Source organism: Corvus cornix, chromosome 4 (genome assembly GCF_000738735.6).
Source record: "Corvus cornix cornix isolate S_Up_H32 chromosome 4, ASM73873v5, whole genome shotgun sequence".
Classification (NCBI taxonomy): domain Eukaryota; kingdom Metazoa; phylum Chordata; class Aves; order Passeriformes; family Corvidae; genus Corvus; species Corvus cornix.
The window spans coordinates 41,012,122-41,028,314 of record NC_046334.1 but is presented as its reverse complement, the minus strand read 5'-3'; the positions used below and the strand labels follow the sequence as shown (position 1 = coordinate 41,028,314).

General features: G+C 36.9%; 1 protein-coding gene across 43 annotated transcripts in view; it reads left to right on the top strand.

Annotated features, from left to right (window-relative positions):
- SORBS2 (sorbin and SH3 domain containing 2) overlaps nt 1-15,934 on the top strand; it is a 198,610-nt gene extending 182,676 nt beyond the window's left edge. For 24 of the 43 annotated variants that reach the window (XM_039550401.1, XM_039550402.1, XM_039550398.1 and 21 more), the window contains 6 exons: nt 1,836-2,654; nt 3,868-3,978; nt 6,601-6,708; nt 10,230-10,279; nt 13,038-13,144; nt 13,905-15,934. In XM_039550401.1, coding sequence (XP_039406335.1) covers nt 1,836-2,654; nt 3,868-3,978; nt 6,601-6,708; nt 10,230-10,279; nt 13,038-13,144; nt 13,905-13,966 — 1,257 coding nt within the window. In that variant the 3' untranslated portion in view covers nt 13,967-15,934. The remainder of the gene's footprint in view (nt 1-1,835; nt 2,655-3,867; nt 3,979-6,600; nt 6,709-10,229; nt 10,280-13,037; nt 13,145-13,904) is intronic. The other 19 variants (XM_039550422.1, XM_039550423.1, XM_039550435.1 and 16 more) reach the window with 5 other exon arrangements.
- The last annotated feature ends 259 nt before the right edge of the window (nt 15,935-16,193 follow it).

Below are 16,193 nucleotides of genomic sequence, written 5' to 3'. Positions count from 1 at the left end.
TGCCTCTCCCTATTTTCTATGGAGCAGGCTTGTCTCTAAGGTATCCTGCTAAAGTTCCATAATCCTTGTTGAGCACAGGTGGTGCTTCAGAGCATTTACATCCGTATTACAAAACTATCCTGCCATTATTACTAAGTTAGTTATTACTAAGGAAGGAAATTGGTAGAAGCCTTCTTTTAACATAGGATACTTCTGCAGTGATAGGTGAAGAAAACCCCAAAACCACCAACTTCTACTGAGACTCTTAAACAGACATCTTTTTCCTGAATTCAGCTGTATTCAGAAATGGCAATACCATGAAGAAGACGTGTTGTTCCTGACTACCTAGAAGAATTTCAGCAGTCATGAAGGTGTTCTAGGGTTTACCACACTTTCTGATACCACTTTCCCTATTCCTTTGGAGTTTTTTACCACATATCTCTCCTTGTTGCTAGAGCAATTGCACTAAACTTGTCTGGCCTAATGGCAATAAAATAAATAAGCAAGTTTTGCTCTCCGTAACTTGGCCTAATCCATCTATATCTTTAGATCTAGCGCAGCTTATAGCCATGGGAAAGTAAAAATGGTGAAGTCTCCTCAGCAGTATTACTGACCTTAAAACCACAGGTTAGGGACACTTGTTTAAGAGGAAAGATGAGAGAAAGAGACTGAATATTGCTGTAACAGCCTAGCTCTGTTTTAGCAGACTGCCTTCTATCAGTCTATACTGTTCACTTTAGTACAGAAGACTCTGTAACAAAGGTTTGTCTAACTATAATATAAAGCTATTTGCCTCAAGAAAACTCAAGCAGAAGGTAAGTAAACTAACCTCTCTATTCTGCAACATTAATGTAGACTTTTGAAATTATTTTTCTCTACTACATTAATACTTAAAGTCTGTAGTAGTCCAGATAACTTAGAGGTGTACATCTAATTATTTTGGATAGTTCTAACGATGAGATCAAAATATTTTTTACTCAGTTTTAATTTTGAGGATTAATAGTAACAAAAATGCATTTTCAGTATTTACTGAAGCAATGGATATCTACCGATGCTGTGTACGTATGACTCACCAGTCTCTCATTCTTAGACAAGGACCTTTCTTTTCCCAGAAGGATACTTCAATCAATATTGTGTAACGGTACTCAAAGCATACTGTTGTGTACTGTGCTGTCACTATTTTAAAAGCATTGTTGACTGCCTACATCCAATTTGAATTGAATGTGTGTACCTTTCACAAATGTAGACATCATTTGAACTAATAGGGTTACTTTTGAAAAACAAATGCATTCTGTAGCTGCTCATGCCTTAATAAAAGTATGCAATGTATTAAAGATGTTTCTTAAACATTTACTCAGAAGTACTAAGAAAAAGTAGAAGTATTAACATTTGAATAATTAGAAATTACCTCTGTTGTTATACTTGGAAAGAAGTATTTAATGACACCTGAGGTGTACTTCTGAAAATGCTATTCTCAAAATAATAGTAATGGTTTGAGAAAATTTCATTATTATTAATTGTATGATTTAATAACCTGTGACAGGCTCACTAATAGAGCACCATAAGTAACATAACTTTAGCAGATCAAATGCAGTTGCCTTCATTAATGTAATGATTCAGATCTGTCTTAATGTTTGACATTTATGCCCTAAGCCAGAACCTGATACAGTATCATGTTTCAAATGTCTTGCCTGCTGTTCTGATTCATGTAGTAGTGATTTCAGACACCTATGGTCACTGAAAGTCTACCCTGTAATCCAGATGATGGCACAGACATTTTTCTTTTCCAGTTTACTCATATCCTAATTCTCCATCATACTTACCTATTTCAATTCCCGTGTTTTTCTTTTTTGAAGTTGCCTTCTCAAGCACTGACCCCACTTTCCAGACAACTTTCCTCCTCTTGGTCACACATTGATCAAAAGATTCTTCAGGCTGACTCTAGTGACTTGTTTTCAAGGACTGTTGGTTTTTCACCTTCAAACATGTGCAACTTAACTTCTCCATCACTTCCAGACAGTTTTCTTTGTGACTTAGAAGAACTCAATTCTTTAGCATTAGCTACCTCCCAAATGGTAGCCCCAGGTAATAGCATTCGCCATGTTAAGGATGGTCACTTCATGCCAAACACAGAGGTGTCTCTCAGCTCTCCTACAGCTCTTCCTCTGTCCTTTCTTGTATCTCCCTCTGTCTCATCTTCAGCCAGCTCATCTCATGACATAGCATATAAGCATGTCAGCAACAATACCAAGTCAGGAAAAGATAAAGACTTAGAAGGTATAATTGACCCTTTAGTTATTGAAGTACCTTTAGTTATTGAAGAACCTTTAGTTATCGAATTATCTAGAGATTTGTCAGATACTACAAGAGAAGGTGAACATGGCGCTATCCGTAACATCCCTTCGCCATATGAAGGAGGTTCCATGTCCAGAGTGCTAGCTGCAAGTGCTGAAAATGAAGAGGAAATCTGTACTGCAGATCTGCCGCTTAATATAGGGGATCAGTCAGAACCTCAAGAAATAGATTTCTACGGTGGAGCACAAGACACAACAGAAGAACTGACAAGACTGTATATAGAGGAGGATCTGGTACATGACAATTTAGAATTCCCAATAGCAAGTGGAGAAGATTCTAAGGATTGCTATGAAGGATACACTTCACCAAATATTGATAAGGTATTTTAATTTCTGACAACCCTGACTTCTGTGTTCAGATAATTCAGTATATCTATTCTCTGCATTTCCTTGTATTTACATGTTTGTATTGTGCACAGGCACAATTTTACACAATTGCATTCGATAAAACTGAGCTCTGAGCAAGCTGGTTTAGTGAAAGGTGTCCCTGCCCATGGCAGGGAGGTTGGAACTACATGATCTTTAAGATCCCTTCAAACTCGAACTATGTTCTATGATTCCATGATGAAAAATTGTCAGCGTTAGGGGACAGTCCCTTCTCAGAAGCAGGCGTACGCATAATTGTAAATTCCATGATATATCAATTGTGTTGGTCCTTTCCCTTCTGTCCTTGGTTGCTGAGGAGCTTCTGATGTGAAAAGCCAGTGAACCATTTCCCTCACTGGGCCATTACGTGCTGCCCCTTTTGAGAGAGAGGCCCCAGCAAGCAAATGCTGTCAACAGCCTCCAGAGGGAGAGACATGTACCTCCTGCAGAGACTCTGCGGTTTGTGCTTCACAGGTGTCACTTCACCAGCTGATGTATTTATAGCAGCCTCTCTTACGAGAATCTGACTAACAGTAACAGATCAGATTGTGATTGGCAGTTAGACAAATGCTTCCTCCTGAAGCCCTCCCCAGTTCCTCTTTGGGACAGTACATCATTGAACTATCCCAAATGTGTGCTGGCCATTAAATGCCACAATATAACTACACAGTTTGTTTCCAGGCAAAGTTTCAGAATAGATTTTTTTCTGTCCAGCACTTACTTCAGCAGACATTTCAGACAGTTGCTTTGACTGTCAACATGCAAGTCAGGTGCGTAGGACAATATTTTAGGCCTAATGTCAAACTATTTAATTATTAAATATTATTAAATTTTGCAAGCTACCTCTACCCTTAAATGACCTGAAAAACTGAATAGAGGTGAAGTCCATGGCCACAAATGGCAACTTTTTTTATACTGAGGCAAGAAATTTCTCCAGAAAAGTAGATGACTAATAATAAGATTAGCATGAGGTTTGTGATTGTTCAGGTTAGTTACATGTCTCCTTATTGAGCATTTGACATCGTTCAGCTGATTTTATAACAGTTTTATAGCACAGTTATTTCTCATATTTCTTAAACATTTAAGCCGGCTCCGCTTTCTGCTGGAACATCAGGAGACTGATCCTCTTTTCCACCTTTCTTCTAATCTTCCATTTCCCTCTGCCAAGGCACCTACTTCCCACTCCGTTCCTACAGCATCCCTGCCTACTGCTTCCCTCTCACCTCCTCTCCTCTCTAAACCCTTACATCAGCAGGAGAAAGATTCACTACAGCTAAAGGTAACTGCACCTCTTGAATATGGATTGTTGCAAATCTTCGTGTCTATTAAATAACTGCAAGGCTAACACTGAGTTTGATCTTCTCAGATGTACTGTTTTCGTTACTAATATTAAATAACATAATGAATGGAGTATTAAGATAGGCCTTTTTCAAATGAAACACAAGGTAAAACTATAACCATTATGATACAATTAAATAGCTTAAGGAGATACCAATTATAGGAAAGCAGAAAGCCTTCGACTCAATTTCAGGTCCATATCAGGATACCAGTGTAACTTACTTAATTGAATGAAACAGAACTGTCTTCAAGTATGAAGAAACTAGATAACACTTGTGTTTCTGTTTTCAATTTTAATCCAAAGCTTGGGAGAACAGTTGTAAATTTCACAGTAAAGCACCACTGCAGAGAGTCATGTTTTAAATACCAATTCTGTTAGTCAAGGACTGGACAAGGATTATTCCCTCTTCAGGACTACAGTTCATGTCAGCATTGAAGCTCTGTGGCAGAAAAATGAAAACTTGCTCTAGAAAGACAAAGTAAGTTTGCAGTGCTGACTTCCAGAAGATTCATCTGCTCATGAAAAGGAGAAAAAGTCATGTAAAGAGAAACTATCCTAGAAAAGTGATCATTGCATCATTACATCTATGTCATAAATACCCTCCTTTTTTTTTTCTTTTTTTTAACATCTACCCCATCTTACAATGTGCATCCACAGAAAACACAGACACAAAGGACTTAAAGAAGTCTTAAGATAAGCAGATTTGTTGGGGTTTTTTTCTGAAGTAGGGAAGAGACATAAGGCTTCTTTCCAGGGCATGAATCTGTCATGACCTTAGGTTTATTTCACCTCCAAAAAGGGGTAAAACAGAGAACTGCGCTTGTTTCTGCAACTTTTAATAGTTTAGCAGTTGGTATAGTGTTTTTGATGCTTTTGCTTAGCCTAACCAGACAAATTAAGAACATTCCTCATCTAACTGAAATTATTTTTAGGTGATTTTTATATTCTTTGCCCTTATTTGAGGAAGGTGTGTTAATCCAAGCTGAAAATAAATAGAAGGAATATATGTTCTGAGAGTTAAAAGATCTGCCCCAGGGCACCTCCAAGGCAGTTGCTCTTAATTGGGCAAGGCAGGAGGCAAGACACCAAGAACCACGGGGATGACTCCATCTTGCACACACAAGAGCCTGAGAACCAAGAAGAACTACAGGTCTGGGGTCTTGTTACAGACTTCTAACTCTTAATTATTGTTTTCAATTATTTTTTAAATTTTTTTAGATTATTTTTTAATTCTAAGGAACAGGTTCCTTTATAAACTTAAATCAGTATAGACTTACCTATTTAAGAATTGCCAAAATAATTAGATACACTCCTACCAATGACAGATGTTTTAATCAGTCAACACTGATTACATTGCCAGAATAGAGAGCTGGATTAAAATATAGTATAAAGTATAACTTTATACTATATTTTATACAGGTTTTGGCTGTTGTCATTTCTTGCTATTTAGGCCACAGGCTGGGTTTGAGAAGATGGGACAATTCCTATCCTCTTCTCTTTATGCATGTTGCCCGTGATTAAATTCTGCTCTCAACTGCCACAGTAGAAAGAACAAAACATTTTGAAGAATCAAATATCACAGGTGCAGGGAGGTTCTTCAGAGAGTTCTTCTACTTCAGGAATTTTTGTTAATTTAAAAACACATAGATATGTATATATACACATATGTAGACATGTATATATTTTTGGTACGTGGCTCAAAACTAAAGCATGACGAGGGATGTGGGAAATGGAATACAAGGAGCTGTAGGTGGGAAGTGTCACTTTGCACCAATGTTGGTGGGAGGGATGTGTCCTCCAAAAAAAGAAGTCTGAAGACACATCCTAAGGAGAAATGCTGACGTTTTTCTGCCTCCTTGGCCTCTCTTGGTATCTTTTTTTGTTGTTCTTATTCACCCCTCTCCTAAGAGGGGGCTGGTTTTTTGTTTAGTTACATCCTACTGACAGACACAAATACCTAAGAAAAGGTTTGTGATATAGCACTCCACTCTCCTCACATTCCCCCCAACTCACCCCTGAGAATTTACATTTTCTGCACACACACCCATTAAGAATTGAATTCTGACAAACATGAAGCTGATTTGTAGTGATGCTAACAAAATGAGGATATTTTCAGGAAGTACTTTCCACCAAGTATTTACTTGCTTTCTAAATGCAAATCCAAGGGATGTGTTTTGTTTATCAGCAAGGAATTACATTTGCCATTGGTATTTCTAAGGTAGCATTTCTGCTCTGTGCTGTTGAGCTTTTCTGTGTTGCTATCTGACCTACTTCGTGGGTACACATGCAGTAACTGTTCCAACTGCATATGCTATATGTGATTAATCTTTTAATTGTAACATGTAAGGGCATGTGCCAGAGCAGCAAACCCTTGGGGAAAAAAGATACAGTGATAGCAATGAAAATATTGTATACTAATAGTACCCTTCCTTCTACCTGTAACAGTTGCTCTTTACCATCAGGAAAAGCATGTCTGGTTTGCATGTCTGAATGAAGCAGCAAAAATCCTATGATGCTTCATTCTTAAACTCTCACTTGATAAAGTTTTTATGGTTCTTCTAGGCTAATTTAAAGAGGGAGATATTTGTTATGGGTAAACCTCCTCGTAGCCCAGTGATGACTAAGAGATCCTGCAGCTCACCTGTCAGAGGTCACAGCTATTCACACAGGGTATGGTACTGGATGCCCAGTGTGCAGCAACAGCTTTTCCATGGACAAGGAGCTCAGTGTCTAGTCTTTCAGTATTTTGCTTTTACCCAAGTGTCTCAATACTATCCATATGCTATGTTTTCTTCCTGTTGTGCTTCTGTGCTATGACTGAGTAAAGGCAACAGGTCTGTGTGTGTCTGAACTTATTACATAAATCTATTAGTGTTCTCTATCTCTGCAGTACTGCATGGTATTTCCAGTGCAACAAGATGTTTGTATTTAGTCTGGTTCTTTATATTTAGTCTGGTTTTATTAAAATTACTCCTCTCTTTCAAAGCATTTTTAGTTTATTAAAATTGCAGCCTCTAAGAGTCAAAAATTTACACTTCATTGTGTGTATACAGGCTTTTGCATGTATACAGATTGAATTTTTGCGTTTGAATCCATGTCCTTCTTTTCAAAGTGTTTTGCTCCTGCTATATTTTTTTCACTCAATACTGTCCTCTTTACCCAAGCAGTGTCATTACAGATTTTAATACTCTTTAATCTTTCCCTTCTTATCTGTAACATAGCTGTAACACAGCTCTAATATTTTTACATAGCCAGAAAGTCAGGTTGTTTAGAATTTGCATGGACTTTGCTCAAAAAGGTGATCTACATTATGAAAAAGGGGGGAAAAAAAGTCAAACACCAAAACCTCACCCTCAACCTAAACCATATGAGAATGAGAATTTATGGCTTATGTTTTACTTTCAGTTTAGGATTTAATTGTCCTTTGCATTGGTTTCTTAACATTTAGCTCTTAAAACTGGTAAAGAGCTGAATTGTTTTCCATGCTGTTGCTGCTGATTATAGGTGATCATCTTTCTGGTGCCTCCAATTTTAAAATTTGAATTTTAGCTTAAGATATGCAGGTTTGTGTAACTTTCAAAGTCTCAGCTTTTTGGCAGGCCTCTGTTTGCTTCCAGGTATGAGGGGACTGTGCTTTCTTCATCAGTGAAGAAAGACAGCTCAATGCTAGGAAGGCCAGGATTCTTGTAGTAGCAGACAAACACCATCTCGCAGAAAGTCCAACTAGGAATGAGAGCTGTAAAAAAGGGATTAAGCCCTATTTTAATTTTGCACATTACTCCAGAGGAATGTATTAAGAGGAGTGTATTGGTCAATGTGTAGTGTATTTATGACTTTAGTTCCAAAAGTACAAGAGCACATACCATGCACCTAATTTGTATGCTCCGGACTCTACAGAACTTTTACATGCAAGTGCAGTATCAATCATGCATGAAAATCAGGCATACAACTGGAACAGTTTTTAATGTTTTTGGGATTAGGTCCTGCAATATTTCCCAGGAAGTAGGATGGTCTAGTAAACTGAGGTGCAGTTGAAAACTAGAAATCTTTGCAATAGTCCCCTGTCTAGCCAGTGCCACTGTATGTGGGAATGAGAGCTTAGGGAAAGAAAACAGGGAGAAAGCTTCTGGATGTCAGCTGGGGGCATTATTGTGGAATGCATTCTTGTGGAAAATAGGTAGCAAGCTCCAAGGTTGCCCTGTTCAGACATACCACCAATTACTTCACCCTATTTCTCCAAGACTGTAATTTTGTCAAAAGATTGTTTTCTCTGAGGCAATAACAGAGTTGAAAATCATGAGTTGCCTTGATTCTTATTATCTATTTCTACTTAATTAATTAGCAATAGAGCATTTTACGAAGCATATGCAGAAAAAGAAGATAATACTAGCCTACCCAGTTTCTTCCCGGCTTGGTACTATGTTCAACACATTAAATCATTTGTAGCATTGTTTAGGACTTTTACTTCTATTGTTTATAGGAAAAGTCCTTAACCTCAGTTGAGTTCTTTTGCATCTCTGACTATCTTTGGCATTCAGCTCGGTTACAGACCTGATGAAAGATTAGCAGCAAATAAGGTCAGATTCCAGTCTAAATACAAAGCATTCTGACTATTCTCCTCTTGCTTGACAAGCCAGCCATTGAAGGAGGTTTACTGAGAACTGTTTAATTTGCAATCTTTATTGTTTATTCTTTGGTAAAAATTATCCATCTTTCTTGTACACTGGCAGAGGAGAGTTAAGTGAGGGAGAGAAGACAGTAAAGAGTATAAACAATTTTTTTTTTCTTTGAAAAACTCTTTCCCACCTAGCATTCCATAATATGAATTCAAAAAAAAAACCAAATCTGTGATCTACCTGCCTGCATATTTAGGCACCTTTTAAAAGTTATACTCTATAGAATCTAAAGTACAGACTGTTCACAATGTTTTCTGCACATATTCATAGAAACTGCTGAAAAGAAATTTAACTAATTTCATATGGAGATGTTGAGAGGGAAAAGGGGGGGGAAAAACCTAACAAACTGCATCCTGTGTTTTTCCATTCAATTTTTGCCATCAGCCTGTGGATTGTTTACTGCTGCCTCCTCTCTTGGAAGACTGTATCCTCTTCAAGAGTGATAAAAGAGTGACTGAAATAGTCAAACCAAGAGAGAACCGTGGGGCAATAAGACAAATTCCATGGCTTAAAGATCAGATTGCAGTTTACTCAATTCATGAAAGAAAGTGCTATGAGCAGTGTTTGATATCCACACTCCCAAAACAGATATGGTTCCCAGACTTGTCTCTACAGCATGACCAGAGGGCATCCTCAGTCAACAGAGAATATGATCCCTGCTCATATCAAGAGCTTTCCCAAGCAGCTGCTCCTGCACTTTCTGGCCCCAGCCAGATTCTAATCAATATAAGTCAATGACTTTCTAAGCAGGATATGGTTTCTGTAGAAGGTTAGTATTTTTCATTTCCATTGCATCCAGGTGTATTGAATATCAGTGGCCAGTAATGCTCCATTAAGAAGGAACATAGTTCCTTTCACAAAGCTTTGCACTGGAAATACAAACTACTTTTTTCTGTTGAAGTAAAATTGTTAATTGTTATATTCACACAATTAAATGTATTCTTTCAATTTTTTTTTCTGTTCTTTGCCTCCCAACAGCCTGCATGGCTTGAGATGAAACAGAATTAGTTAAAGCATAGCATGTTATGCCTGCCAAGTTAGTACTCTGTGTGTGTAATGTAAATTGGTATGTTGTTCATCTGTGAATATTCTAGATTCTGCCATTATGTATAGGAGATTTTATTTCTGCTTATCTAAAAATATATTTCACCCAAAGAATGTATGATGTTCATCAGTTGCATCTGATTTTTCTAATGTTATTTCTGTTTCACAGTGAAGAGGCAGCAGGGTTCTATTCTAATTTTGTACTATACTATAAATAGAATGGACTGTTGATGAAGTTCACAGTTTAGTTTTTATTATCACCTCCAAAAATCAGATCTTTAAACATGCCAAGATTCAGTTGTTTGTCATATCTCTTAAGAATTTATTGTGCGTTGGAAGGGGGGCAGAATGGGCCATGGTTTTACACAAGGTAGAATATGAACTCTTGAGCAACTATGTGTTACACCCCTATCCAGCTACTTGGACCTTAAACTGCAAATCTTTATTACATTTCAAATCATTTCATTTCAGCCACAGCGCCCTGTGCTTTCTCATGAAAACATACACAGTGGGGGGGAACCGTAAGTATACTTCTTGTCTACTAAACCAAAACCTAACATTTGAGCAACAGCCAGCATATCATCAGAGAATTTTTTAACTTGCCAAGTACAATTATGAAGAGATTTCACAGATTTATAGATAACTGCATGATGTAGGAAGATGTCCAAGAAGGTCCCAGAGGGCAAAGCCTTATCTGTTTAATTTTACATTCAGTGCAGGCAGACATGGCAACTTAACAGTTCTCCATTGTCTATATTTATAGAAGGGATTTTGACTTTTTTTATTCTCTCCAGTTTTACATCTCAGCAAAATGACAGTTGCAGATTTAACATTGATTCGACTGATCTGTTCTACTGACTTGATACAATAATTCAGAAACAGTTCTGGATGTGAATAGAGGGAAAAAAAGTAACTTGATAATGTTGATCACAGGAACACAGGCTCACTCATTTTGGTGTGATTTACAAGTGCAATTCAAATATGAGATACAAGAAAGCTATTCTGAAAACCGGAGAAGAAGCTAGAACTCAAGTCTTATTTTGACAAACATTGTAAGTGCTTGGGATATTTCAGTACTGGCTGTTAAAATGCAAGTTTAGTGCAAGATTGTTTCAAGACTTCCCCCCCGCTGCCAGTCTTGCACTTGGGTCCTGCTTCAGTGATCGCTGAAACCAGTAGCCATTCTTCCTTTAGCATCAGAGCACTTCAGCACATGCCCTATTAGATCATTCTTCATAAAGTGTAGCTAAGGCATAATATCTAAAAATATTTTTAGGTTTTCCTTAGTCATTTGAAGATAGAAATGAGGGGCAAAAAGTTACCAAATACCTATACCACAGATAAATAATTAGATTTGGATATTTAGTCTCTCTAAAACCACAAGTTGCTTTTGGTATTGTTGAGTGTACTGGAGCACCTAACTCAGTTTTGAAAGCAATAATTGTCTAATTCATTTTGTTCAATACAGTATAAGTATTTCATGACTAAAGTAATTTATTCCTAAAATTAGAAATATATTTAAATGGCCAACTAACCATTCTTTCTCTTGAATATGTTTTCTGTCAGTATTGTAAATGCTAGTAGAGTTTTCATACTGAAGAAAGTCTTAGATTAGCATAGGGAGAATGAAATTACTACAAAGGAATTTTTAAAATGGATTATCTATAAATGACTAAGATTCAGTTTCTAAAGTACAAAGAGAGCTAATTGGGAAGTTCTTGTTACTGTACTTAAGTAATTGGCTTGAATCCTATTCATGACACATTACATCTGCAAATCCTGTCCCCTTGGAAGCTGCATTTAATTATTTTTTGGAATATCACCATAGCTCTGCTTTCCTGGAATGATGATAAGCATAACAGAAAATATTATTGCAACTTAGTTTTTTGCACGGATTGTTCTTACTCCTGCTACACAAATTACTAAAGGTAATTGCTTAAACAACCAGTTTCTTTCCATTTTGTTAGTAAAACTAAAATATTAAAGTAGATTTTTGGGGCTTGGGAAGATACTGCCAGTCACGAGAAATTTTTTTTTTTCTTGGAACATTGTCTTCTTTTCTAATCTCCAAACCAGCAATGTGAAAAATAAGTGTAGTTTATTCAAGACGACCATCATTAAACTAAACCTAGCACCAGTCTGTATATAGGATTTTCACATTGGGCTTTCAGGAGTAGGAGTTTTTTACTAAAATAAACACCTTATTTAAGCCATGGAAACTTAGCCAGAATGATTAACATATCAATGGGCAAGCTATCCTGTTTTTACTGGGTAAAGTGTAATAATGGCATTAAGGTTTAAAATTCAGTGAACTGTTTAAGAGAAAAGAATGGATACAATTATGTTTTGCTTCAGCATTCTGAAATTAAAAATATTTCCTTTTCACAATTTCTGCAGTTTCGCCCTGCTTCTTTATACACAGTCAGTCATATCTGAGGCACAGTTGCTTAGAAAAAAAAAGGCCAATTCTGACTTTGCAGGACTCACGGGCTTGTGCAGCAATCTTCCTGTCAGCCCAAGAACACCTTCAGTTCCCCCTAGTGAGAGTGGATTCTTTCAATTCAAAGAATTTCAATTAACAGCTGGCAAGGAATGAAAGACAATGCATTTAGTAATTGCACACCTCTTGCCATTTATCCTGCAATCTGCAGTCCTGGTCAGGTGGAGAGGCACATTCAGGGTTTGAATATTGTTTGAGTTTCCATCCATATGTATTCTGATTCGATTCAAGCCTCTCCCTCACTCTCAGAGATAGATGGCTTATCTGTGTAGCCGCTGACGAGCCCAGGGAGGCCCCCCAGCCACAGTGACAGTGTGTGTGAGCAGCTGTCCTGGGTACCCTCACTTGTGCTGAGTTACTGGCTTCACAGAGCTTAAAGGCAGAACCACAGTTTTAGGTGCCGATCGCAGAAGGTTACAGAGCTAGCACATCTGGACTCTCCTTTAGCAGTGCTCTGTTTGGTGACTGAACTATAAAATAGCACTAAAATTAAAAAAAAAAATCTGAAAAAAAAGTCTGTTTTTGAAACAACTGGTTGAGGAGCCATCAGGCTTGCCTTGCAACCCAGACTTTAGTGTCCTTCAGTTACCTTTCTAATGAAGGTATTATTTACTATAAGTTCCTAACCCTCAAGTCCACCAGGCAAAAAAAAAGTCCTTTTCCACTCTATTTGCAAGAAGTGTTTCTTCTTAATTAATGTTTAAACCATGTCCTTTACTTGAGAAAAAGTGCAAGGAACTCTTACTTCTTTTTAAAATGCATCATTTGTCCTATTTAAGGTTTCAGGCTCTATATAACTATACTCCTAGGAACGAAGATGAATTGGAGCTCAGAGAGGGAGATGTCATTGATGTGATGGAAAAATGTGATGATGGATGGTTTGTGGGTATGTTTTAATTTGGTTGCTTTCTTCTTCCCCCCTGCCCCAACCTCTGCTGTCCTCTTTGTGTAGTGTCTGTTATACAACCTGATATTTGGCATTTAGTGTAATAAACTTGAACCTGGCTTTATCAGGAGAAATCCCAACCAAAATCCACTGAAATTAGCAGGTGATTTCGCACTTTTGTCTTTTAAAATTGATAGATGCAAATTGGCACATACCTCCAGATTGTTGTATAGCATTGTTGTCATTTGTGACACAGAAGGGACTGTGTATTACTTCTCTCTTTATAAAGGCCAGGTAACTTAAAACTTACACAAATACATGTACAGCACTGACCACTTGTGAAATCAAGTATTACTGAACAAACAACAATTTCATAACCAGGCCTAGATAAGGTGGCTTAATCATTTCATAAACCCTCATGCACACAACAGCTAACTTAATCATCTGACTAGTCCTTAATACTTCAAAAATTCAAATTATTTCAATAGACTTGATGTTGTTGAAATTAAATTATTTCTCTGTACCAAGAATTTTAGCACAGCTTTTAATTAGACCTAACAATTTAATCAAATATGCCTCTTCATTTGCGTTTTGCTTCCTGCAGTTATACTTTATTAAACCTCACAAATAAAATTATATAGTGCAAGGAACTGTAGAACTTTCTGTTTGTGCAATATTAAACATAAAAATTTTAAGGCCATGCTTACATAGTGATTTTCTGTTGTTATTCCCATCTTTCATCTATTGCTTCTAATTTCAGGAACCTCAAGAAGAACCAAATTCTTTGGTACTTTCCCTGGAAACTATGTCAAGAGGCTGTGAAATTTTTTTTTCTACTTATTTATGCTGCATCTCTGCAACACATCTGCATAAAGCTGCTAGAAAACATGCTACGCTGGCCTTCTGTTTTCTTGCTTGCAGTCTCAGATAGAGGCCATCTAGTTCATCCACATCCCATCCCACCTGCCAAACCGTTCCAGCAGTATTACAGCAACGACCACAGTGTGAATAACTAAGCTTTTCTGAGACAAGAGGAATCATTTCAACATTGAAATACTCCCTGCTTTAAAGTCTTTTCATGTGAAACACAATAGGAAAAGCCTGATGACAGGTACACAGATGAGTTGCCATGGGGGTTAGGGGGGGAAGGGGGAAAAAGTATTCTTGGTTTGAACATTTGTGGTACTACCATGAAGTCTGGTGGGATTTTTTTCAGCATGCATGTAATACAGGGGAAAGTTGCTGTTTACTATTTTTTAAAAAATTGATTTTACACATTCTTATTAGCTTGGCAGCATTTGTTGCTTCCACATTGCTGTGTCACGGGTTTGCCTATTGTACTGGTTTACAATGTATGACAAACTATAATATAGATTTTTTTGCCTGCACTTGTATGCTGTAACAAATGCACAGTGATTGTAAAATCTCAAGCAAGCAAAGTGAAAAATGGAAGAACTGCAAGTGTTCTGAATGGGTGCAATGGTATTGGCTAAATCTTTTTTCTTTTTTTCCCTAATGAAAAGCTGTAGTAAACCTGTAGTGTTTTCTGTTAAAAGGTAAGAAGTGCAAAAGGCACAAAGACCTGGGAAAGAGGACTTAAGGAAGAGACAGACAATGCTGTAAGCATAGACAATAATAATGTGCTACTGATGTCTGATATTAAGTGGTTGTAATCAAAATGTTGTAATAGTAAGCAACATGAAGTTTAAGAGGTTAGTGTTTTTACTTATCAGGAATTTAAAGAAGCAGGAAGTAAACAGTGTTAGTGCAAAGGGTTGTTGGGTTTTGGTTTTTTTCTTTCCTAACATAGCCACCTGAAAAATATTCACAAGCATCATGTACTGATTTATTTCACTATATATGTGTATGTATGTTAATGAAACCCAAGTTACACATTCTTTTTAGGAATTTAGACAGAACAAAAAGTCACAAGTATTAAAACCGATATATTTTAGAGGTGTTGGGTTGTTTTTTTTTCTGAATGAAACAAGTGTTTGAAAACATACATTTTCCATAAGCAAAGGTAAGCATAAATAGCAAATGACATTAAGGCACAGTATGATAATGGCTATGGCTTTATAAAAACAAAAATTCAGATCTGGTTTCTTTGGCACCTTATAGATGGCAAAAGCTTCTGCTGCATTTTTCATGGGTAAAGGATCAAAATTATCAAAATGTATGTAGTCTCTGTAGCATTTTGTACATAAGTTTGCTTTTTTGTACAGAGCCATTTGGTTGTTGATTTTTAAAAAATTAAGTTTCTTATTTGCCCTCTTCACATACAGAACATTTCAATGTGTTTTTTCTTTTCTTGCTCTGTTTACCATAAGCACATCTGGATAGTGCAATTCTGTAAGATAGCATTTTATGCAAAATTTTATTAATTAAAATATGGTTTACCAGCCAAATCTAAATGTACATATGTCTTTATTACTGAGAAAGGTCATTAAGGCAAAGGTAAAGAAACATCTTTGTGCAGCATACCTTTATTATTGCAGATTTCATGGCAAAAGCTTTATATTCAAAGGCTTTCAATTTTAAACTAGGTCTGCATGCAGCTTTGCTGTGAGATTAATACTATCTTTGATGCCATTTATGATTGAAGACTTAAATATCTGTTGCCTGTGATATTTAAAAAGTACTGTTTCTACTCTGTATCTGATTTTAGAAAAATGCAGGTTTTTCATACCTGGCTTTCAGGTAACTGACTTTGAATTCCTACAAGCAAAAGGTCTCTGTGGTTTTTTTTTCTTGAATAGACTTCTAATAAATTTTGCTTGGAGTACAAAACTGTTTCCCCCTCATTTTTCCAAATACGTGTAACTTACCACTTAAGTATTGCAAAGTGCTTAACTCTTCAAGCTTATATGCAAATAGTTACACCTTGTACTTACACACACACACACCCCCCCATCAAGCATACACCAGTTAGGTATATGGGCAACTGGCATTGCCCACACAGCTCTCAGTTGGTCCACTTCTGTGTCATCCCTGAAACACCTGAATGCAACGTTAGGGACTTCCTGCATAGAGTGTGCCAATCTGAGAT